General features: G+C 32.1%; 1 protein-coding gene across 4 annotated transcripts in view; it reads right to left on the reverse strand.

Annotated features, from left to right (window-relative positions):
- Positions 1-959: 959 nt before the first annotated feature.
- nAChRalpha6 (nicotinic acetylcholine receptor alpha6) overlaps positions 960-26,856 on the reverse strand; it is a 566,449-nt gene continuing 540,552 nt past the window's right edge. For all 4 annotated transcript variants that reach the window (XM_076373166.1, XM_076373172.1, XM_076373171.1 and 1 more), the window contains 5 exons: positions 9,947-10,056; positions 6,166-6,380; positions 5,345-5,548; positions 3,122-3,256; positions 960-1,104 (listed from right to left, as the gene is read on the reverse strand). In XM_076373166.1, coding sequence (XP_076229281.1) covers positions 3,172-3,256; positions 5,345-5,548; positions 6,166-6,380; positions 9,947-10,056 — 614 coding nt within the window. In that variant the 3' untranslated portion in view covers positions 960-1,104; positions 3,122-3,171. The remainder of the gene's footprint in view (positions 1,105-3,121; positions 3,257-5,344; positions 5,549-6,165; positions 6,381-9,946; positions 10,057-26,856) is intronic.

Raw genomic sequence — 26,856 nt, forward strand, 5'->3', positions numbered from 1 at the left:
TGTTGTTGTTGTTGCTGTTGTCGTCTTTCTTCTTTCATTTTGTTCAGGTTTTGTTGTTACTAATTTATTATTGAAAGGCCGCGACAAACGTTCTCCCGAGGAATTATTACATAAACACCGCGTCTCGGCTATATACTTTTCCTCCTTCTTCTCCCTTTTCTCTCGTTTAATCACCGGAATCACTCTCGACCACGATATTTGAGTATACTTAAAACGCGCGCGTCTTTACGATAAATTAAACGTTACACAATCGACTTACGGCGAACATCGATTTTACCTATCCGGAGAGAAAAGTGACAGCGGTCGATTAATTAGGTTTTAAACAAAGACAGCCGAAGGAAGTGAACGCACAACGTGGCCGTGTATTGTCAGCAATATGTCGAGGCGCCGTTTTGTCCTCCCTTGTCGCGATCCCCATTCGTGTTCTTCGTTCGGTTCTTCCTTAATCCTTTCCCCTTCCATTCTCTTTCTGTGCGTCTCGCGTCCCATGAACGACCTTCGCGATCGACGACGGAATTGTTCGACCGATTTTTCAGGCACGGCGCTTAATTTGGCCACGGTCAGCCGAAAGAACCGAACTGACCACGATTCCCTTGATATCGACTGGGTTTCCTTTTCCGATCTTACTCGTATTTCGTTTTCTTCTTGTTTTTCTTTCTCTTCTTTTTCTTCCTTCTCCTCTTCCTCTTCCTCTTCTTCATCTTCCTCTTCTTCCTCTTCTTTTTCTTCTTTTTCTTCTTTTTCTTCTTTTTCTTCTTTTTCTTCTTCTTCTTCTTTTTCTTCTTTCTCTTCTTCTTTTTCTTTTCCTTTTCTTTTTCCTTTCCTGTCCGATACGTACTGCTCCTCTTCTTCCTCAGTTAGGTCCCCTGTAATTCTTCGATCGTTAACTAGAAGCACATCGCAATTTGTCGACAATCTCGCGCTCGAGTTTCACAATTTCCAGGTCTCCTCTTCCTAGGAAGAAAATGGAAGAACAGCGGGTAGGGCTTCGGCAGGCCTGAGCGAGAAGAAAGGAAATGGAGGGCAACGAATCCCGTGTCCATCTCGTCTTTCGTTGCTTCGTCGCGCCATAGCTGTCTCCTCGAAACCCATGCGTCGTCGTTTCTGTAGGACAAAGGAAAAGTATAGAGAGTGGATTACATCTGTGCTAGCTTTAGCTATTGTGAAGTTTAATCTTCGGATATGGCGTGCATTGGTTTGTGTGTTAGTTTTAGTAATTGCAAGAAACTCCGAGACTCAAATTACAGTCGAACCTCGACAAGTCGAATCATTGGGAGAGGCAAGGTCTTTGAGCTGTGGAGGTTTTTTCTTAGCGAGTTTTAAGATATAAGAGGTTTGACAAACGAAAATTCGATGAATGACGGTTTTGTGAAGCTTATATGTAAATACGAACTTCAATCGATGCTATGAATTTGAAAACAGCACAAATCAACTATGCAACATTTTGAGAAAATCAATATTCCTTTTCATCTTCGTTCAATCATACATTATATATTTCATTGATCCTTGCAGCAAGTATTGGCTACACATATGTATATCTTCATTGTATACATGTCTAATATCATTAAATAGGCCTGAATAAGCTAAAAAAAGTTAAATGAATAACTCATATAGATAACGTTAAAGAGTGGTCTTGTGCTGTTTTGGAATTAACGACTTCAGTTTGTACAGGTTGAATTTTCTTTAATTGGAATTCTACAGGTGAAATATATACTAAATGTGAGGAAGATAGTTTGAGCTACATTTGTGTTTTTGTGTTTTAAGTTGTAAAGGTTTTTACAGCACAGCGAAAGGTAATAGAAAAATTTTACGAGTTTTAGAGGTGTTCGAGTTGTTGCGGTTCTATTGCATTTGAGATTTGATATGCAAAGTAAACAATAGTCTTCATCAGTCTTTAACACTGGTACTACCAGACAGGCTAAAATGGTTCATTTTTTTATGTGTCTTCTATTTATTACGAAGAAAAGACTGATTTCCTGAAAAATTATTTAAAAACATGATTTACTCATACGCATACTAAGATGCATATCAACTGAAATTTTGATGCATTTTAAGATGCATATCAACATTACTTTATTGCTTTATTTATTAAATGATTCTTGTATTTGAAAATGTTGTATAGATTATTATATATTTAAATTTGGATTATTAACATAATAAGGTAATTAGATACAATATGAATAGATATGCATAATGAAAATATTGTAGTGTAATATCAATTCCATTAATCAATTAATTAATTGATCAATCGATCGATCAATCATCAATACTCAATCATCGATCAATCAATCCAATATTTTATTGTAAACAATAATTGATTTATTCGAAGATTGAATTTTGTCTCGACGACGATTTTCACGCAAATTGTGGATTATCCGCGGAAAATTGTATACTACTCCGTGTAGAATTTTCAACGTGACAACGAACCGGGTAACCTCGTTACATAAAACAAATTAACGTTCCCATACTCTATCAATTTTGCTTTCCACGTGTCTCTCGTGTCGCATAAAGAGTGACTTTACACAATATTCGAATGCAATAGTATGCATGTGGGTATTTCGCATGCACGTAGTCAACATTATTAGATTGAATGTACACGTTAGTCTCATGCATAATTATTAAATAGAGTATGGTAGCTGATACACTAATAGAATAATTAATTAATGTAATATAATCGCTATTATTTTCTATAAGTTATTTCTTACAACAAAATATAATAGAGAGAAATGTATGACTGAGAATGTTATTATAATGGATGCACATATAAATATAATTTAATGATGTATCACAACTTTCAGAAATTATAACATTTAAACTTTAGAATTAAAAGAATTTGTATTACTGCGAATTATATGTTCGCACTTTTACATAGGATATTTAATTGCACAAAATATCGTGAAAATGAAAAGATTCACAAACTTTACCGAAATTATTAATTATATATTTTATTACACAATGAATCTTAATGATTATTGATAAGACAATGATATCTAGTGATAAGTAATGAAATTTGCAATAATTACAACTATTATTATCTATTCTAACATTTGCAATAATATGATTTTACAATTATTCTATGAACACTATTTGTGTAAATACTTTTTATTAAATGAAACATTACCGTTGGCATTTTTTGTGCTTTGTTTCGGTGACTTTACCGGGGCAGTCTATTTATTGGACGATTATGTGTGGCGCACGACACAATATAACTATCGTAGCCAGAACCGTGAACAATGTAAAGATGAACAAGCAAAGCCTGTAAGGAAGAGAAGCAAATATATATTTAGTAGTTTTCTGTCCACAGGAAAGCATACAAATTATAAAAATAGAATAAAAATTATAACAGGATAAAATAAGTATTTAGAATTTCAATTAATTATTACCTTCTTATTATCAAATTTCAAAATCACATTTATTAATTAGTGTATAAGAATACATTGAAACTTTGACTAAATGAAGAAAAATGTTCAATTTCATCAAATAATTCAGAAATCAAATACTAACAGAGTAGATTTTATTTAACAACACTGGTCATTTTTCACTAAACATTTATTACTTTACAAGAATATATTATTTGAAAATCTTTCTACAAAGTAAGTTATGTTTTAATCGTGTAACACGAATGGGTATAGGAAAATTAATATCCACCGTGTAATTACTTAATCCGGAACTAACCCAGCACATATTGGGTAATAAGTAAACAAATTAAAATTTCAAATTTTAGTTCAGTGTATTGTTCTGAAATTCCATTGATCATTATTATACAAGTGTATTTAAATTATCAAAATGTACAAAGTGTTAAAAAATAAATAAGCACAATTTCAGGAGATACATCTTCATCTCTCGATCAATAGACATTTGAAAAAGGAGTAGATTATCAAAATTATGATACTCGAAATCAATATTAAACTAGTTTAAAAGAAACTCCACGCAACAAACAAGTAATAGGTATTTCAGATATAAATTAATAGATTTCTATCAACAATTTAATTGCGTAGAATTATGTCTATATATAAACTGCGACTTACTAATTAATACTGTACATCTGACGGTGTCGCCAAGACACGGTATAATGATATATCTGTCGCTACTCAAACCATACGAAAACGGATGGAAAATTTATACTCGAAACGATCGAACAAAGTAACGGTCATTGAAGAGCATTTGTAGAAAATATAAATGTCAACATCAAATGTTTCAAGAAGAAAAAAAAAGTGTCACTAACATGACATTGTATTATATTATAATGATATCATCTTTCAATATTATCAGTATCATCGATGACTACCACTATTAATACTAGAACTACCGTACCAGTCAAAATGGCTCCTTTCGTTTTTTCTGCTTCGAAATTATTGATATTTTAAGAGCATTGAATATTTGAAATGATTTTGAAAATAAATAGTTTCACTTGAATAAATGAATGTCTATAATGGATGCCCGATGAAACTGAAAATAATCTATTAATCGTATTAAATGCTCGGCAATTCTAGTAATAATGACTACTTACAAAAGAAAACTTGCACTTAAATTGTATATTATAGGATAAGCACAAAGAAAAGATAATTTTTCTGTTTTGGTACTTACAGTGTTTTCTACAAGAGCTCTTTAATTTTCTCTTATACATACCCAAATTATTCTTTCTAATCTCAGAATATAAAACATGTAGATAATATATAGCAAATAAGCGAATTTTAAACCACAAGTACATGCTAATCGCGTTAATGCTGGTGTAAATAGTATGCAATTGGTTATCATTTTAAAAATACAATTCATTGGTTTTTAACTAAGCTGATTATCGATCACAAATAAAGAGAAACTAAGACAAATTGTAAGGCCATTAGTAGGCTAATTTATTTTCCATTACATAGTAACATTGAACATTATAAATAATTTTGCAAAACATTCTTTTAAGAAATGTCCACGGACCAGAGAGTGTGAATTTGTTACCTGAATTTCTGACTATTCAATTTTTCACAGCATGTACTATTTAGATCCACTTATTCAGGATGTTTTTTTTCAGTTAGAAATTCTGAGACATAAATGAACCGATCACTGACCAAATTGGTTAACTCCACTTTTTACATGTATATGTGAATCAATAAAATTTTTAAGATTTTATCGTTAAAGCGCTTGATTGACTCGTAATTTTTTGTATTCAAAATAAATTTCCTCGTTATTAAGTTAGATGCTAGAGAATAAAAATTTTATGCATTTTACATATTTATTATATTAAAGCTTAAAATTAATGTATAATATAATATTGCATCAGTTCTCTCTACTTTTTGTATTGTGGGGTTAACTGATTTTGTCAATCAGTGGCTCAGATAAGTATATTTCGAACCTGTCCACCACCATAGCGGCGAATTTCCAATCGTTAATAACATCGTCGCCTTCGTCCGCCTTTTTCATACGATCCGTAATGAATCGCAATTCCTTAAGGATTGTGTGCAATTCTTCTTGCATACCACTAAGGGGTAACGACACCGATGTATCTTCGACTGTCGCTGGTCTTCCTGTGGATATCGGTGTACCGAACGCCGACCTACTGTTGTATAAATAAATAATTTGCTATTATTTATTAATTATTACAATTAGAATTTTTATTTGCAGATTATGTTGCCATCTCCTTTCGATTATACATTATTATATTTATGAATCTGGCTTTACGTAAAACGTTTTGCAGATCGAAAACTATATAATTCTAGATATATAAAATGAATTACATTGTTATGAGAATTGATTTAAAATTATACACATATAACGCTGTAACGCATTGTATTAATGGGATTGGAAAGGAGTCCATTATTTTTAATCTAAACAGAAAGTTTTATATGTTAATCTAAAAGATACATTTGAAGAATGGCTTACTACATGGGAGACTGTCCTGAAAGTAGAAGGAAATTTATGTATTCCCATTGAAACGTAGTACCTTTCTCAAAATAAAATGCGTTTCTCATAATAAAATGAAGCAACAAGAAATTAAACGTGTTGAATGTACTTAGCAATTGTTACAATATTACGATCCAATATTAATGTATACAAATGTTTTAAATATATCGTAAGACCAGTCTCGTGGCAATAATTTTCAACTCACAATTTCAGAAGAAGATGTTTAGAAAATGTTTTTGTAAACTTAAAGGGGTGTTTAATAAATTATGTTACCTTATGTATGCGGAAGGAGGATTAGCTGCGCTATTTTTATGACGAAAATCATCGTCAATATCTAAAACGTTTGCCAGCAAACTTTTGCTACTTCTTTCCTGCAGTTCCATGTCCTTCATTCGGTTGCTCATAAGGATATTTTTCTTCGTGACTTTCTTTCCCGGACGATTCATACGCAGCAACCATGGCAACCATTGTAAAAATAGTGTTTTTATCTATATGCAAGGCAGAAACACAAATTAAACTCGTATTCAATTATCATTATATATGTAATATTTTAATGTTCTGCCACCTGTTCACAGATACAGCATACTTATGTCTTAAGACAACAAAGTTGAAAAACTAAATAAATCTTCATAAATATCAATTAAATAAGAAATATTCTAACACTGTTAATTATGGTTTTAAAAAATTCTATCAACCTGGGTATTTTTAGAAACAAAATACATTGATTAAATTCTTGATCCTTTGTATATGTTCCTTTAATTGACTGTCTTTTCAAATAGACAAATGTTGCTCGCAATCGTGATTTCACTACATATTCAGTAACAATAAACATTCTGTTTTTTAATTTGCAACAATTGAAACTATACAGAAACTTACAATTTCTTCTTAAAGATAGAATAAATCTATCCCTGTCTGTCATTCTAAAGAATCGTAATCAATACTTTTTCTATCTAACATTTTAGTGATTCCCCATACATGAAACTCGTAAAACTCGGATTTTTCCGAAGCTTTAGTGAGTTCGAAACTCTAATTCTTGTAACGCGAGCTTCTGAATACCCAGCGTCGCGCACCATCTTTTTTTTACTGTACTTTACATGAAGTTAGGTCTCTTCGGCGTTTACTTCCATTTAAACGTAACAGTATGAAGAACAACTACGGAAAATTTTTCGTAGCTGAAGGATTCTCGTCTCAGCCTCGAATACGTTCTCCCTTGGTTTATGAAACTTCTAGTAATCAACGGTCAAGAGGAAGTGCTAACACCTCGAAGGCGCTTTTAAACTTTCAGCAACCAAGGCGCTGTCTTTTAAGGTCGTAATAGCTACCGCGAATAAGACTGGTGTTTTTTGTGTGTCCTGCTGGTAAAATTCTTCTATATACCGTCTAGGCAAACAAATTTCAAGAGTTCGTTAGTCGATTTTCCGTGAATACCTTCTACTACCCGGAATTTTTTAACCCCATCAGACCTGATTTTTCTTCTAGGTTGTCGCACAAGTAATGTCGTTTTTTAAATGGCCTTCTACCCTAGCATCTATTCTAATAATCTTTTTAATACTCCATTTCGAGAAAAATGGCATTATAAAAAATACCCTATGAGGTGAAATAAGAAACGAAATTACTTATGAAATGACCTAATATAAAATTATGTTCACTTACGTAACGATAAAGTACTGATACTCAATATATCACCAATAATAATATTATTTTAAATAAAATGGTAGTATACTTTTTTTATATAAATAGGCTCAAAGCAAACCTACACGCACGCACGCACACACAAACACACACACACACCATGCGCGCGCGCGTGCGCACATATGTTTTTCTTTTGTGCTCTTGTTGATTGTTAGATTGTTGTCATTATAACCCGTCAGACTGTACGTTAGAAGTTGAAAATTATAAATTATATTATCAATTCTGTTAAATACTAGATAATAAATGTTTAATATTGTAATCTTTGTTTAGTCATTCCATTATATGAATTTGATGGAAAAAGACGTTAATGTGATGTGTGGCACACTATATTAACTTATTATTATAAAAATGTATCGTATTTATAAAAATTCTGTCACACGGTTGTCTCTGAAAGTTTTAATATTTGATCAAATATTACAGTGGTAAGACAATGAATATTATAATGTGTGTCATATCTGAATGGGTTAACCTTTCTCAGAAGTTTGGAATAATTTTGAATGGTTCCACGTTTATATTTTTATTGCATATTTTGTACAATGTTCCTAGACATTATTTTATTTTTTCTGAAACCCGAACAACTGAATGCTAACCGCTAACAATTAAATTCAATATTTATACAGTATCTGAATATATATCGAAGCTTTAACTAGTCTAGGCATGTCTAAGTAGTTGGTAAACTAGTTTCAGTGAGCTGAGTGTCAGGGGTAGTGAAACCATGTCCCAAATGAGCCCGTATCTCGTGATAAGACAATTCGTCAGTGGACAACTCTCACGCTTTCTACATAGTGAGAAACAAATATTTACGAAATTCTTCGTTGAGCATCTCTAAATTAATTTTTTTATTATAATATTCTCTTTCGAATTTTGAAATTGACGCTTTGGAACAGTGCGAAATATATATGCACGGGAAAAAGTTTTTCTCTGAAATATATTTTTCAATAAAATCAATCCAAGCTAGGTGTTATATTGTATTTCATATTCATTTTTATGTTTAATTTTAAATATTTTTGTTCCGTGTTTTCTGGAAAAGTAAAAATTGTTTTTAATTCACCAACATCTTAACCACCATTTAGTAACTTCGTGGCGTGAGTTCCCTGCAATTTACTATTAACTTCGGCACGTTATTTAGTTACTATAGAAACAATCTAGATCGGGTCTGCACGATAAAGTTAACAAAATATGTGTGGTACAGGGAAAGCATACATATAGTGAAACAAGTTCGCGTAGTTAAAAGACATTGGTCGAGATGCAGGCAGTGGAACGAGCCACAAGCAGCGAAACGCTTTAAATTATCCGGGCAAGCGGCAACACTGTGAACTTAGTTATAGTCTACTTGTACATTTATCTTAATTGTCGTTAAAATAATTAGTACATATTCTCTATATGTCTAGACTTCTATTATACGGTTGACATACAACAGAAGTCTTTCGATTTTTTGTGATTTTAGTTTTTCGCGTAGATCATCGTTTGGTTAGCGAATGTTGAATGGATATGTACTGTCCCATTGTTCGAATTGTTTCGTTTCTTTTTCTGTCTTCCTATTATTTAAGGAATATTTTGTCTGAGGAATAATTTATTCGTTACATAAAGAATTACTGTCTATGTTGACAAATATCCAGCATTCTATCAACAAGTTCTCAAAAAATTCTTAGTCTTATGATTGATTTTTATGAATTCCTAAGCGAATGTACAAAACATTTCATAATTTAGTTGGTGCTAAAGTTATGCGCCACATTCTAGTGTATATAAAAGGTCCACCAAGAGAGAACGTGATACAAGGTGTAAGACACAGTTGGAAAATCAAATATTTACACATAAATCCATTTCGTTGTAATTATATACTAGTAATTCAGAGATTAACTTTTTGCATTGGAAAGGCAAATGTCAGTCGCCATTTGATTTTACCCAGCACAATTATAAAACTATAAAATCAGATATTCGGTATTAAATTGCACATAAATATATCAACCCATTGAATATTGAAATTCCGTCTTAACCGGTTGTTCTATGATTTACTTCTTAACTATGATTGATGTATCTACATTATCGTTAATAATTTAATACGAAAAGAAAAAAAGTGTTAATGCTTATTCTATATTTATTTTCACTTCAAAGATTAACGGTTTATAAGAGAAATGTAATATTTAATTTATATTTTAAAAAAGTAAATTACATTTAGATTTCTCAAACGCAGTTTAAAATGTTCATCACGCGTCTGACACGATATTATAGGTCAACAGGTGTGAAACTTTTCTGTATATTAGTTAACAAAAATATTCATATTTCGTAAAAGAAGTACTGAATATTTCTAGTGAAAAATGTTGTCGAGTGAAAAGGGTGGACATTAAAAACAGTTTCTTACCCACTGCGACATCGCGTATCTGTCTGGCGTTCGGTGATGGAAATTCAGAACCACCACTGTCAGGACTACGCTGTTCGCCACCATGAACATGATGCAATTGAAGTATGTCCCTGAATTCGGGGTGTTCCCGAAGATCCCCCGAAGAAAGAAACACAGAAAGGAGGCGATTAGTCACGGTAATGGATAGGGGATCCACTCAATTAGTCACTACGAATGAAAGACAGTGGGGTTTCGCCGGCTCTTGATACTCTACTTTAGCAATTACTGTAAGACCCTATCAGTTTTCAGACGGTTTCGCCCCGGATAATCTTTCATTCGATCTCGCGACTACGCTCATTTTTGTACCCGCGCTCATAAACACACGGACACACGCACACACAATGGGCAAAAAAAGATTGTCGAAAAAGATCACAAAACTCGCACATCGTTCGTACCGACAAAATGGTGGACAAACACAACAATCGATCTTGTGCATTTTGCTCCCAGCATTCATTCGGCACACATCAGTCATAAAAGTTTATCTACGTTCTGCAAATGTAAAATGCAGGTGTTCGATAAACGTTTACATAATGAATTTTGCACTGACTAAAGTTATAAAATTTGATAACGCCAAATAACGGTATTGAATATTTCTGATGAACACAATTGAATACTTCCTTTTTAAAGCAATATTCTGTATTTTTACGGAGGTTCTGCATTGTGTGATAATATATTGCAAAATTACAAAAGAATAACGAAATTATTCAGAGTTCGAAAGTTTAATCTGTTTATGAAAATAATATTTAATCAAATTATTGTCCTTATTGGATTACAAATGGCCTGATTTATAATTTTCTAATTTATGAATATGTCTAATAACGATAAGGCGCTTGCGTGGTTCTGACAAAACGAGTAATTAATTTAATCTACAACATCCAGATAAAATACAATGTAGAGACTGAAGGATTTTAACATATACTGTTCGCTCTTCTAATTTTAATTTATTCAAAATAGTAATACGCAGATAAAGGGAAAAGATAATAATAGCAATAATAATGTAAAACATGTATAATGTTTAATTTAAATTGAACAAATCGTTTGACATAATAAAACTCAATCGTTAACGTGTATTTAATAAACGTCACAGTGAGTTTAAGTATCAATATCCTGTGTTCATTTCGGATGTTGTAATCCTAAAATTCAAGTTTAAGCATTCCTTGCACGCATTTCAGGATTCCACGGAATATTACACCGGCATATATAAACTTGTATGACTGAACCTTCATCAAACAGTGCAGTAGAACACCGACCAAATTATTCTGACAATGGAGGTACTGTCAATGAATTACACAGTTCAACGTTTACTTTTGTGACACTGTTTACTTGATTAAAATCCCTGTGTATCGAACTCCCTTGGCTAAGATGTAATCCAACTTACATATTAATATCAACGATTAAAATGCAACTTTTATTCGATTTCGAATTATTATTTTTACACAACACAGTCATTTTAATTTTAGTTATAAACTAGTGACAATTGAAAAATGTAAAAGATAATTTGTTATCGAATCAACAGTCATATTTAAATCATCGTTAGTAATCTACATAATCAGATTACATTTTGCCCAAATCTGGTATCAAGTACAAGGATTTCCGGCGTGTTTACACCGATGAGAAGAGCAGGGATTGTAAACGATCATATCTTTTCAGAATTTTTTCGTTTATTACGATGTTGAGCCAAACCATAACTGACGCAGAACCGAAAAATAATAGTTTGGAATCGAAATAATATCGATTTTGAAGGAATAAAACTAAAAAGATATAACAGAAAGTAACAGTTACAGAACATAGAACTGATATGGAACCAAAAAATGACAGAACTAATATAAATCTGACATAACATCGAAACCAAAACCAATAAGAACCAGAACAAATGAGTAGATAAGTCCGAAAACATAATTGTTTGAAAGTATTATGTATCGGTTCTGACTGAAACAACAGTTATGAAGAATTGAAATAAAGTCGTATCTGGTACCTAGCACATTGGTTTTGAGCTATATCGTTTTCGCTTCCAGTTCTTTGTAACTGATATCATATCAGTTCTGTAACTGTTACTTTTCAGTTCTTTTTTCGGTTCTGTATTTTTTCCAGAACTGAAAAATAACAGTTACAAAACCAATATAATATTCATTCTAAATAATCGGAAGCAAAATGCATATACAGTGAGTCACAAGAGTAATCGCGCCTCTTGAATTGCCGAATTTAAATGATCTTTATGTACAATGAAGATTTCAAACTTTTTATGAAGCTTTTAAGCTTATATAAACTTTATTGCAAAACAACATGTCAATATAATAAAAATATTATTTTACGTAAACTGGAACAAAAATTGTCTCACAAGGGTTTTCATACCTGTACAAGTTATACTAAAAATACAATTAACGTATTAATAATTAATATTTGGTTGGAGATGCTTTGCATTTTATAATACATTTGAAACGATCTAAATCATCAGGCTTGTGAGATAATTTTTGTTCCGATAGACGTAAAATTACATTTTTATAATATTGACATGTTGTTTTGCAATGAAGTTTATATAAGTTTGAAATCTTTGTAATTCTAACATACATTCCTTTTGATCAGAACTTTGAAACTTGCATTGTAAACAATATCAATCATTTAAATTCGACAGTTCGAGAGGTACGAGTACTTTTATGACTCACAGTAACTCTGAATCAATATACAGTGCCGCTCTCACATCTTGAGTCAATCCACCAAGCTAAAAAGTCACAGGGGTAAGGAGAAAACATCTAGTCGCGATGATCGATTCCGTAGTTATAGCAACGTCGACGCCTTTGTTTCAATTCATTTTTGTTATTGATTGCGTTACGTAAACGAAGAACGCAAACGAAACAGAATACGACAAAGTGAGGTACAAATAAAAAGTGGACGGCCATGTTCATTGTTTATCGTTATATCTGACTTCGTCGTATTCAGTTCCATTTGCATTCAACCCTGGTTAAGATAGGCATATAACGGAAAATCAACGCGCAGGTATAATTACTATTCGCATCTCACGTTAGTTCCATCAACCAATAAGTTAAAAGTGCACAGGGGCAAGGAGACTCATCCACTGACGGTGTTCGAGCCGCTTTGACCTTCGACGCATAGTCATTATTGGCGCGTGGGAATAACAAAGGACACAAGCGAGACTGAACGTGATGAAGTAATACGTAACGATAAAAAACAAAGTTCTCTATACTTCCGTCTCATTCCGCCATATTCGGTCTCTGCCGTCCTTTTTTATTGCTGCGCGCCAATAATGATTATGCGTCCAAGTTCGAGGTGGTCCGAGCATCGTGAGTGGAAGAGTCCCCTTGCCTTTGTGCACTTTTAGCTTAGCTGTCGATGGAACTAACGTAAGAGGCGTATGGTATACAGTAGCAAATATAATAATCGATGTTCTATCGCAATTCGCACGCACACAACCAAGCACACTGACCCACTCCCTGGGATTTTCGTGCAGAGGGTGTTCGTATTCCACGAGATAAGGTAGCCTCCTAGATGTTTCGTTTCTCAGCTCGCGAGACACCGAGCGGAATGAGCCACGAACACGTTTCACAAGTGTATTCCTCGCGCGACCCGTGGTGGTCGCGTTCCCGCGCGGCGATTCTTTGTAGGATCGTTCCTCGTTACGGCGAAGGAAACACGGACGTGGAAATAAAGAATGAAAGAAATTAGACGGGCGAAAGAACGAAAGAAGCCGAGAGATCATAAAAAAGCAAGCACAGTGTACGTATACTCTCGTTTAGAGCCGGGAGAGAAAGGATCGAGCCAACCCCGGCGCGGAAACGGAACATGGAAGCGTAACTTACATGCGAGGTGTACAGATCGCGAGAACAAATATTTCGTTTGGTATATTTCTGATTGAAGCTTCAGACCTGGCCACGCTGGTAGGTATGTACCTACTTACTCGCTGCGGATTCTGCTTGGGTGATCTCGTTACCTGAGCCCGTTACGTGCTCCACGGTAATTTTTAGATGTTCCTTGTAGCTTTCTTCCTTGATTAGACGAAAATGTAATTGCGTCTGAGGCGAGACCGAATGTATCGTCACGTTTTGCGGAAGAATACGTTTATAAGTATCGAGATAAATCTTTGTTACAAAAGGCTATGCTTTGCGAAAGATATTTTTGGTGTTTGCTTAAACAGATGTGTGTTTCAACGATTTCATCATTTTATTTCTTTATTATTATTTGTATATATGTATATATATATATATTTATTTATTATCAGTTTATCTTTTATTATTATTTTGTGGTTCCTTTGTTTTTGAAAATTAAGATAAACGAAAGTTTTTTTTCAATCTGAAATATATTCTCCTTTATTAAGTATAGGTTAAATAAGAATGTATTTTAAATTGAAAAATGTTTGATTCCATATTTGTTAAAATGAACGAGATATGGAAAAGTAACGTTGTTTATGGGATGGCCAAATATGCTTGTTTTAGTGGAGGCAGTAAATAATGGATAAATACTGCATCATTTACCAAAACTAACCAAATATTTGCACTTGTCTGTTCAATCTTTTTTCCAAATTAGAAGTGAAACGATTGAATCGATCTAAAACAGATAATCCTATTATCTTATTATCATTGATTTATTAAAGGTCTAATCATTCGCACAACAATAATAATAATCAAAACTAATAACTAATATTTAATATTCGAAATAAATTCCAGTACAAATGAAAATTTTAGTAACGATTAACTATAGAAATTTGGAAAATTTTTAATCTCTGTATTAACTCTTTGCACTCGGTAGACTATTCTCAGTCGCCATTTGATCTGACATAGCGAAATTATAAAAGTCGGTACTCAATATTAAATTTGGTGTAATGAAATTATACACGAGATATTGTAATGAAATAGCTCCATGCCCTGATTCGTATATTATTTCTTTACAATATAGTTAAAACTTTAATTAATGTTTTATCAGAACATTATGAATATACGTAGCGAGAACACTTTCGAGTGTAAGGGGTTAAGTGATTAATTTCGTAATCGGGAGGTATCGAGAGATTCCAATGGAAGAGGGGTTGAGAGCAATACTTGAATTGGCTTCAACAACTTATTCCTCCGAACTGTCTGCAGCGATATGTACCGCGAGCCAGGCTGTTACTTTGGTAGAGACGCATCAAATACATTAGCATGCAGCTACGGAATGCAATTACTACGAGGATGCATCATGCGTATTAAGGTACGAATATTGTTACAGTATCTGTAGCATGCGTCTCAAGAGAAATACAGTACTTATATAAAGGTCCGAGATGCTGCTAGTAGATTAATAATTACTATTAGCGTGAATCGTGCTTCATTCCTTCCTTCGGAAGAAAGCTGAAAGGTGCAGGTATGCGACAGACTTACTGGAAAGATGTTACTATATCCTTGAATGACAGCTTTCTAATTGATATGGTTATCTGAAGATTGTTAATTGATGTTTCATGCGGTTTTTTATATAAAGGTGTTTCAGTCTTTTTTTTGTGAACATTCGTTTTAGCGGTGCTGTAAGGATGCTCAAGAATATTTCGTGGAATGAGGCCGAATATCGGCGGCTTTGTACACAGTTATTTTTTGGAAGAATGTTAATATATTCTTATATTAAAATTAGTGTAGTAAATAGATAAATATCAGAGTTTCTGTTTGTTTATGGATTACTTGAGATAATTGTCGGAATTACGTTTAGGGTCGTATTCCGTACAGATCTAATTTGTATTTCCATGTTGTGTATTCTTGAGATGTATTTAATCGTATGTCGTAGTTAATGAAAGATAAAATATTCATTTACAATGACTTCATAAAATATGCCTAGTGAATGACTACACAGGATGTTTCATAATATAAGGGCGTAGCTTCAATAGTTAAATAAGTATTTAAAAATATAAAGAAGTTCATATAAATACATGTACGTCCGACATGACTTCCGTTCGATTTATAATTGTTTCATACTTTTAACAAACTAAACTTTTCATTCATTTGCGAATAATCTTACTAATTTGTAGTATTTTTGAGACGCACCTATTAATACAGTTCTCAATATTGGCTATAAACGAATGTAAACTTCTATGATCAAGTATTTAGAAATTTTTGCTCGAGATCAACAATTTTCAAAAACAATGAATAACTATCACGATAAAAAAACGATTATAAACCAGACAGAATGTCAATTGCATATGCATATATTCGTACGAACTCTTTTACTTAAGTACTTTTGTGTGCTATATTCACAATTTCAATACTGCCCATGAATAATGAAACATCCAGTATAAGTCATAAACGTTAAGTTTATATGATTAGTTTTTTAAAGTCTTTATAAAAATGATATCTTCTCATTCATAGTAAACCTTCCGGTGACAGTTTAAATTTCTTTTACTTTTAAAATACTTATGCAGTATATAAAAAAAATTGATAAATGAATTAAGATAAATTAGTACATATACGTAGAATATATTACAGTAAAAGAATGTTGTACAAATGAATTTTGTTCCATGTTGCCATTTTCTAGTTATTCTGTATACTATTACGTGAAAAGTTAACGTATAGGTAATAAACAAAGTTACAGTAGTATTTACTCCGTATAACACGATTATAAAATTCCACGTTATAGGCATTTCACGTTTACGGATTTTCCGTTTACTTCGACCAACATCGAATTTTTAATATTAATTCAAATTCTTCCTGTGCTTGTACTATTATTTTTCAACAAATTTTTAATCGTGTTATAAGAGCTCTTACTATATTACTCTTTAACTTCCAATTTTCATCACCTTCGAATTATCATAAACTGAGGTCATTTTTGAAATCCTAGAACAGATTTCTCACGAGACAACGCGCGTGCCGTATGATATCTCAGAGGATTTAATTAACTGAGACATTTTGACGTCTATTCTCCGCTCTTCTGCCTCCTCTCTTGTGAATACATCTGCCATGTTGCTATTAACATTCCTTCTTGTATTCTAAATAGGGCCTAGGTTTACAGCGCATCGAAGGTAAAGAAAATTCAAAGTTAAAAGTGACAATACGTGTTTATTATGTGCATTGCAAATTTCTATGGAAAGAGTATTAAAAGAAGTGTTCAGTTATATTAACAGAATAAATAAAAATGGCGATAATGTAGAAGGACTGTATATGTGTAGGTATTGTTTTAGTATAATATATTCCTTTAACTTTAAGAACTTTTTAAGAACTTTCCAAAAAAGTCAAAGTTCAATGAAGCTTAATTCAACGCAGTGAAATTTTGTGATAAATAATCACTTCGTAATTCTATTGTTTCTAGAAAAATATACGCTCCTTCATATAAATTTTGGAAATTAGAATTTCAAAAACTGAGAATTACGAGACATATTCATATAATTGTATCAATTAAAATTGACATGAATTTTTACCTAGTAATATTTAAATTCAATGTCCATCAGATTAACGGGTTCTAAAAGTAAATCTAGCGTTAAACTTTATTTAGAAATGGCGATGAAACCTTTTGGCCAACCTAATGTGATTTCACGAAATGTCCCACTGCTTTAGTTTAACGAAATTGCTTTTCCCCATTTTCTTCACTTTGCTTCCAAAGGCATCCCCTTTATCCTTTCAATTGCCAGTCAGAATTTCTTGAACTTGAAATGTTCGTATATATGATGCATGGTGTATATAAGTATACATTTTTTGTAAATCGAATAATATATAAAGTCTACCAGCAAGTTCTGTCCGGTTTTAAATTAAAAGAAAATATTACATTTTCAATATATTTATTAAAATTTACTGAGTAATATAATTTCCATTGTTACTAATCACCTTTTTCTAGCGTGATGGTAATTTGTGGACTCTACTTCCGGAGAATAACTCATCTCAGTAAACTTAAGGTGACGTTATCGGATAGAACTTATATCTGGTAGACTTAATATATTTGAAGTAGAATTATTTTATTAGATTAATGCTTCACTTCAGATTTTAAGTTATTTCATGGACCAGTGTATATTCTTCCAATCAATCGGAAATCGCGCGAAACACCGGACATTCGACGAAACACGCTCTATCGGAAATACGAGAAAAAGGAACGGAATGGTAATCTCGGCGATGGCGGCACGAATTGAGCGTCTGACGAGGTACTGCTGAAGGAAGGCGGTTTTTAAACTTCCCGTTATCTTCGCGGTTGCGTTTAACAGCTCCATAAAGGCTGGTAGCACCACCGACGTAATTAATCGTGGGTTTACCTCCGCTGTTCTCTTCATTAACCTGTTAACTGTGGAATTTAATTTTAAAAATCTCTTGTGGGGTGCCCAATTAAAATCAAGCACTGACGAGCATATGTGTCAAACGCAGAGCGAATGTACCTATCATAAATTTTGACGAGAAATTTAAGCAAAATGAGGATGGATTGTTTGTTTATTGGGAAGAAGAAATATACGTGTTCATCATTGTTCAAATTGAAATAATGAAACGAAAGTTAATATACGAGATAGTATAGTAAATATTTTATGAAATGATTCTACAAGACATGATAAGATGAAAGCCTGGGGTGACGAAATTATGGTTTTATCTTTGTTTTAAGTTATTGCCGATTAAAAATGTAACTGCACTATACGATCCACTAATAATAATATTTCTGTGGTTGGTCAATACGAGCGGTGACAGTAACGTATTGAGAAAAGACCGAGACCTGACACTCATGCCACCATTAGCGAGGTTTAATTGTTAATAACTTCAAAACGGAACAACACCTTCTTTGAAATATTAATCATGCCTCAAAATATTTAGTACGTACAGTTGAGCATTCTATACATATCAATTAATTTGTCGTTTTATTAGCTAGAAAATAGTAGAATTAAAAATATGTTACCCCACTTAAGAAAATAGTTGCATTTAAAAAAATAATTTCAATGAGCGAATTGAAATTTAGGAAGACTTCACTTCGAGGAAAAACCTCCGTTATAATTTTAATCATTTCAAGTTTGAAATAATTTTGTTAAAAACTTTTCTGTGTCATTAACTCTTTCAAATATAGATGCCATCAAAAGAACGTTCGCTCAGAAAAAATAATTAATCATAGTGCTATTAATTAATTATATTATTAAATATATTAAAAGTAGAGCGTTTAACATTTCTAAGAATGGAATATGTAATTATTCATTTATCGCACTTGTCAATTAAAATTTCTGAAGATATAATTGGAAAGATATTACATTACACTTCAGATATTTTGCATAGTGTTTCTGATTGTGTAAACTATGGAATTTTGAATTTTAAAATCTTCCATAAATGTTTAAAAATCCATAGTCTAATAATTATTACCACTTTTAGAAGAATGTTTATATTTATATTATTTATACTTGTAGAATAGTTCTTTTAATATATCGTACGAATTTTAAAACAAGAGTAGGTATAAGAATTCCACCGTTATATTCGAAAGAGTTAAAGTCATCCAAGATATTTTTAATTTTGATTCTGTAATGTTAATCCTAGAGACATATACGTAGCAAGAATTTTTGCATTCCCTTATACTGAAAGATTTCTCTAAATTCATCTCCAGATAACCGGACTAGTGTGGAGTATAGAAAATTTAACGAAACTGGAGGGTTATAAAGGGAAGATGGAGAATCACGGTGCCACGGAGTGCTGTTAAGTGAAAAAGACCTTTCGTTAAGGCGGATGGAGTGACTTTGATTTATCTTTTACTTCCACTTATATTTTTAGTCTTTTAATTCTTAAAGTACCTATTGTGAAATTTAAAGGAATCAGCTTCGTTTGTAAAACAAAATTCAAATGTGACAATAGAAAGGATTCGATAAAAGTATTTCAATATTTTTTAATTCTTTTTAGTGCAACGTTGTTAAATATTATTTATATTGTATTTTATCTATTATAGATGACCAAGAAAATTTCATTAAGTGAAAGTTATGTCATTGTTGATACCACAAAGGAATTAGTACCGAGACGTAGACATATTTCATGAATTAATTGGTTTTCTTAAAGCTTCATTTTCAATAATTAGTAACCAACTAGTATGATTAATTATAATAATTAAAATTTATGCATTATTACCGTTTCGAATAAACTATATCGTGTTTTGGAATAAGGAACTTTTCTATTGTTAATATTTATAATATAAATATACTCTCCTTATAACTTGTACTGGTCAGTTAATGGTACATTTACCTTATTTCTAAGTAAATGTATCTGGAGAACGAAGAAAGATTGCAAGTATTCCTATAGTAAAGACAAATTTTAGACGAAGTTTCATTTATCGTCTTTCATTAATTGTCTTATGGTTTCTTTCGAAGTTCTGTTAATTAAAGTTAATCTCCAATGGGAACAAGACAACGAAGTAAACCTATAGATTAACTACTTCCTCGCCGAATTTAATAATTTTTAAACATGTAAAAATGAGTTCGACATTTTGAACACCTTTTTTCTTTTATAAGAATGTTGAACTCTTTCAGTTCCCAAGGCATTCATAATTATGTATTTTCCATTAATTGTCCTTAACTTCCTTTGAATCTTCTAGTAGTCCACTCAATAATTTCTTTTTACTTTAAGATAGTGATAGATTAATAACAATCTTATTTCACGCAAAAATAAGATGAATCTGCTAACAAAGTCCAAGAATAATAAAGAAAGCTTCTAAGTACAAATGTATTTTCATTCGAAATTCTTCCATTTATATTTTTTCTTCTGTTGCAACATTTTTCCTTTCCATATTGTTTATGAAAAGTATTCATCTCCTCGCCATTTATTGAAGCCGCTCGTTTAATTCTCCTTGTCCCTTGGCTATTTTAAACGACTACCTTCGTTGCATCGTCACGCAAAGAAACTCCCTCTGTTTTCCTTATATTGTTAGTATTTATTTGCCCTGTGGCCATTATTTCATTTTCTTTGATAATCCTTCCTTCCATCCAGTCGGTTGCAATCTTATTCGCTGAATCTGTTTCTTGATTACTTCCGTTCAACGGGAACTTTCTCTATTTTTTTTTCTTCACCCCTCATCCACTGCAGCGAACGCCTATCTTGCCCGGATTAGTTCGACCGAGCAAATCCTTAATCTTGCGATTTTAATGACGCTCGTGGCCTTTCTTTGATAGCACGCTCGACTTCCCGATGAATAGATCGTGCGTTTTCTGATTTTTCATCTTCCCGTCAAAGCAACCCGAAGTTTCTTTCCGTTAAAGGCTACTCGTCAACCTTGTGTTTCAACGCTACTCGGGATCCTCCAGTTTTGAACGACAGAAGCTATTCAAGTAATTCAAAGCTCAGTCCTCGTCAAAGGAATTTGGAACTTCTTTCGACCAATTTGCGTTCGGTGAATTTTGTGTTTTGTGATTTCTCGGTTATTCAAGTACAAAACCATAATCACAATGATATTTGAATAATTTTTTAACATGTTTTTATAAACATTCGTTCGCATGGCAAATATGCTATACTTATTTTACTCGTTACAATTATAGAGTGTATAATTCGTTATCAAATATAGAATTTAGGGAATTATAACCATATTACGATGATGAACTTGATTTGCGGAATATTTTAGCTTTCGATTTGTCTTTCCATTGCTATTATTACAAAACCTTTTAAATGCTGCAAAATACCATCAAAGGGCAATTTTTTGTCTGTATACTTACAATTGCTTCTTTCCCGTTGCAATAAGAATAGTTGCATAACGTTATCGATTAATCATGACAATATATAGCAATATTTAAAATAATCTTTTATAATATTTATTGTAATATTTATCATTTCTTAGATGATTGAAATTTAATCTGGTACATTCACAAATCACTTGTTATTTTATCTTTATTAATGAACTATTTGTATGGATAAATATAAGTAAGATTGTACTTAATCTCTAAAATAAATTCACAAGAGTAATAACATAATAAATATAATATGATTTCGTTATCTCTGTAATTATTCATAATTTTAAATGTTGCTTAAATGTTTATAATGTCATTAAAGGCAATATTGTTTAGTGCAGTATGTTTCTTCGAAGTTATAATTTAATTCCGTTTAATATTAAATGAATTTTTAATATAAAATAATTAATAATTTATAACTTCTGAATTCTGTTTGTGTTGAAGTGCATTTACTGTAAATAAACAAAGGTTTGCAGTAATTATAACAGTATTTGAGAATGTACGAGATGAAACGTAAAATACAACGATACAATATGTTCAAAATGTTAAACATACTTGCATATTGTTGAAATTTGGTTGCGTGGTTTAAAACAATATGAATTTTTTAATTCAAGCATTTTAATTTAAACAAAACAGATATTGATTTTATTTTGCTCAGCTTGGAAGAAATATCGATTTGCACATAACAAAAAAATTAACAATACGTTTCGAATCACTGTGTTCAATCAGATATTAAAAAACCATTAAAAAGCCTTAATACTTTTTGTCGTTGTTGATGAAGAAATAATTGTAAATGAAACTAGTCATGCACCCCTTTCACGTTATAACAAATGTTACTGCAAATAAAAATCCATAAATAAATAATTCTATCACATGTCAAAATTTTTCGAAAATTTTATATCAATTAATTGAGTCGTTTATTTTTAAATTTTTACGTTGTAACTTATTTGCATGCAACACATGTTTTTTCCAATTGGTATTGATCTCATACCCAAATAATTATTGAGTGACCGTAATTAGTCTTTCTCACCTGTTGGAGAATTAATTTTCTTGTTTTTCCTTATTTCGCAGTTATTTAATCGCGATTTGGTTGTCCAATTCAATGCGCACGTTTTTGTTACGCTCAGGTAGAAGTGTTTTCTCATTTCCAACAGTATCAATATTTTCCATCGGTCCGTTTTATCCCCTTGTTTTATCTTCTTTGTTTTCGCGGTTTGTTTTTCCAGTACTTGGCTTCATGGCTCGATTTCACGTATATTTGGAACACAGAAGCTTCATTTCAGAGTTCCTTTCGTAATTCTTATTTCATTTTTAACGTACTTCTCCTCCTTTTGGCACAGTTATAGACGAAACACACCAATGTATGATTTTGGGAGCTTCTTAACATTCTTTTATATAAAGTTTCAGAAAACAAATCCTTTTAAATACTCGCAATTGAATCTAAACGTTGTTCCAAATATTATTTTCGTTCAAATATTTCATACAATAAATTGAATTCATTGTGGAAAATAATTGTTGCAGAATTTTAAGAGTATTATAACGTAACATTCCTTTTATTGCAGTAATTTCCTTAAAATCTGAATTTGTTCAATAAGCCATTTAACACTTAGCTAACCGAATGAGGCGGTCTCCCACTGTTCCCTTAGCAACGCATTGCGATTTACTTTCTTTCTTTTTTTGTTATTTAGTAGGTCTTGAGCTGCGGATATTTGCAAATCAATAAATAACTTTCTTGTTTTTGTAAAACATAATTTTTAACCAAATCTATTGAATGAGTTTGATTAAAGTTAATGAAGATGGTTATAGTTACAGTTTGTTTAGGCGGTTGTCTAAATGTTAACCACTAAAATGGAAACCAATTTTATTAGTTCTATTGGGTCGATTGAAGTGAGTACCGATCAAGACTTTAACGGAATTCTTGTCCCACGCTTCTCATCCCTTCCAACCTTCTGTTTAATCCTTTAATCTGTTCTGTTATCAAGATACATTCTTCATCAGTGTAAGAAGAAAACTTTTGAATCTCCCAGTTTTCCTTGAAAAGACCAAAGACCGTCACAGTTTTCAAATTAATTTGATGCGTCAGTAACTACGCTTCAATACTATTTTGGCTGCCTTTTAATAGCACCCACTTAAGGTCTAATCGTATTTCTTGTTGCTCTTTCTTTATCGAAGCTAGTGTGATTATTTAGAACATTTTTTCTAGAATATACCACAAGAAATTTGTTCATTATTCCATTTTCCTTTTCTTTCTGTACATAATCTATGACAAATGTGATGTAAGTGTTCAAATTTAAATTGTTAACTTAGGAATGATAGTTTACTGTAATATTGAAGAAAATACTATTTTTTATCACTTTATTGTGAAACTTTATAAAATTTTTATTTATTAAAATTTTAATAGTTTTAGTAATTTTATTTTAGAAATTAATTTTTTTTTATTAATTAATGTAAGCAATAAATTGACAAAATTTCCTTAAGGATTAGATTTTCGTTAATTTTCTGTATTTTCACTACCAAAACCTTTTAATATGTTTATTCAATTTTGATTTCGTTAAATAGTTAAAATAGTTTTATGTTGTATTAATTGTTTGCACTGCACACTGGCACTGTTTCATCTTTCATTTATTCATTTATGGCTGCGCTTTGGTAATACTATCATCAATTTTGTTCATTACTCCTTTACAAAGCCTCAGTTAATAAATTAATACAGTTTTCCTTAAAATCAATTTTTCCTTTCCATTTTCATCAGTGAAATTTTATAATTTTTGAATTTAGTACTATTATTCATTACGTAAAGATTCATTTTATATATTATTCATTATATACAGATAAGAATTTTATCTCGCAGGCATTAATTGTTTGTACACCGATATACCGTTCAGTATCGCTTTGAATTTATGTGTCTATGAACGCACTTCGATAGGCCTATCATAGGTATGGAGGTTTAGCTCTACTGTACATTAGAAGCTATACAGAAGCACTAGTTACTAGGGCCAGGCGATGAAACAGGGAAGTCTCTGGGGACAGCTCTGTCGTCAATGACCTGACCTAAACCTATTCATAAAGGTACAGTATCTTTTATAGAAATGGAACGAACAAGATTGTAAATAATGTTTTAATTTAATTGAATTTATCTGAACGCTAAAGAATTTCCTGAATACTTGAAAACGACAGAAAGAAAGTACGTGTTACTTTAAAGGGAACTTTTAATTGAGATAGATTCGAATATTTTGGTAAATGGTAAATATGTACAAGTATTGGCAAACTATATGATGCTATGTAGGAACATTTATACCATAATTAACGATAATTAACAGAAATGTGAGAAACTTGAAAAAAGGTTAGAATAGAAAATACGAAGAAAAAAACATGGTGGTAGTACCATAAATGTTCTCATATTGTAACTCATATTCTTCCTCGTTACATACATTATTAATTTATGCATCGTCCATTCTGATCCATAGCTTTCCACCATTTTCCAACGCATTTATCTATATATAAAATTTATTCTTTCTGACCAACTGATACAGAGTGGACCACGAAGCATGATCAGCTAACGTTATTTTGCTGCTAGCGGTTCGATCGAAAATTTTGTTAGTTAAAATGACACGGTTCAAGAAAAACTTTAAGATGATGGTGCCAAATTTTTTGACAACCCTTTTTCCAGAGTTATTAAGGTCACCTTCAGTACAGGCAGATCACGAAGCACTACTAACACTACACGTTCGATATCATTAAATGTGTCTCAAGATACAGAGCGAAATGTTTAGAAACAGTACGCGAGTGATCAAATCAATAAAGTGTCGCTCCCTATTCTTCTGTAATAATCTTTTAAAATCTTGCAAAACTCTTCCAACTAAGAGTTTTCTTTAATCTTCTTAGAATCAGAAAAGAATATTTTTTATGATGCTTGTCGAATTCGTCACAGTATCCCCCAAAAAATGAGTGTACAAAAATCGTAGTTTTACTGGTAAAAATTTGAAGGTGACCTTGATAACTCTGAGAAAAAGGAGTTGACAAAAGATTTTGTAGAATCATTTTAAAGCTCTCCTTGAATTATGTCATTTCAGCCAACAAATGTCCGATCAAACAGCTGGCTGCAGAGTAATCTACGCTGATCATGCTTCGTGGTCCACCCTGTATAATCCGAAAATGAAACGCCAATAAAAAATTCCTAAGGAGACGTAGCTCTAAATATCGAAGTGCGGAAAACCACGTACTCCCGGACGATCTAGCGACAATGGCGTAGATCGATTCTCATCCGAGTCCTTTCAATGTCACAGAGCTAACTACGAATGCACAACATTTCGGTTCAAATGTCTTCTCAACGGGAGACGTCGAATTCAACACTGAACAAGCTTTAAGAAGCTTTTCCGTTGGCAGAAAGAGATCGTTTTTCATGGTACGGCTGCAATTCCGTCTCTCGTGGAGAAGCAGCTGCTGCCTCGCAGGACGAGAAAGAAGGAAACGAAATTGTCGGCCTCGTGCAGTATATTGAGGTAAGCAGCGAATGTCCGAGAGACTGATGTTTCGTCAAAGTTGCACGATGCCCTCGTAAATACTCGAGCTGTGACTTATGAAATACCCGGGTATTCGGGTTTAACCCCTTCGTCCCAAATGATACACAGAGATACCACCAATATTTTAAATTACCGGAAAGCTATGAAACGCCTTCAAGATGACGGATAATTGTACCACACAGGGATCTTTGCTAAAGTGCTAATTATTATTATTACTATTAGTGCTTATCTGATTTCTTTCACTGAAAAGCCTGAATTTCACTTGAAAGCAGCTGTCCTTGGTACTCTCTTAGATTTAAGGGAAAAAATATATATTTAGCGACGAAAGGGTTAAAGCAGAATTATTCGAAGTCTGGTATTTACCCGAGTCTACAGGCTAGGCTGAGACGAATCGAATCCTCTATTCTTTCATAGTAATAAAATAAAAATACTGTAAAGATTATAGGGAATAAACTTTTGCGAAATATTATCGTATGCTTTCTATGAAAATTGAAAATGTTCCAGAAGCGTCGAAATATGGAAAGACGTGTCTTGTTAAATGTTGATTAACCCTTTGGATGATGATTTACTTTTAGAGGATATTACAACTTGAGATTATATTATTTATATAATATAATATTATAATATTATTTATATTACATTATCGGACAGAAATTTCCAGTAGACCTAATATTAACACTAGGATTATCGAAGGTTTAATATGACTAATATGTAATTTGTATAAAAATTATAAC

Source organism: Nomia melanderi, chromosome 1 (assembly GCF_051020985.1).
Source record: "Nomia melanderi isolate GNS246 chromosome 1, iyNomMela1, whole genome shotgun sequence".
In the NCBI taxonomy this organism is placed as follows: domain Eukaryota; kingdom Metazoa; phylum Arthropoda; class Insecta; order Hymenoptera; family Halictidae; genus Nomia; species Nomia melanderi.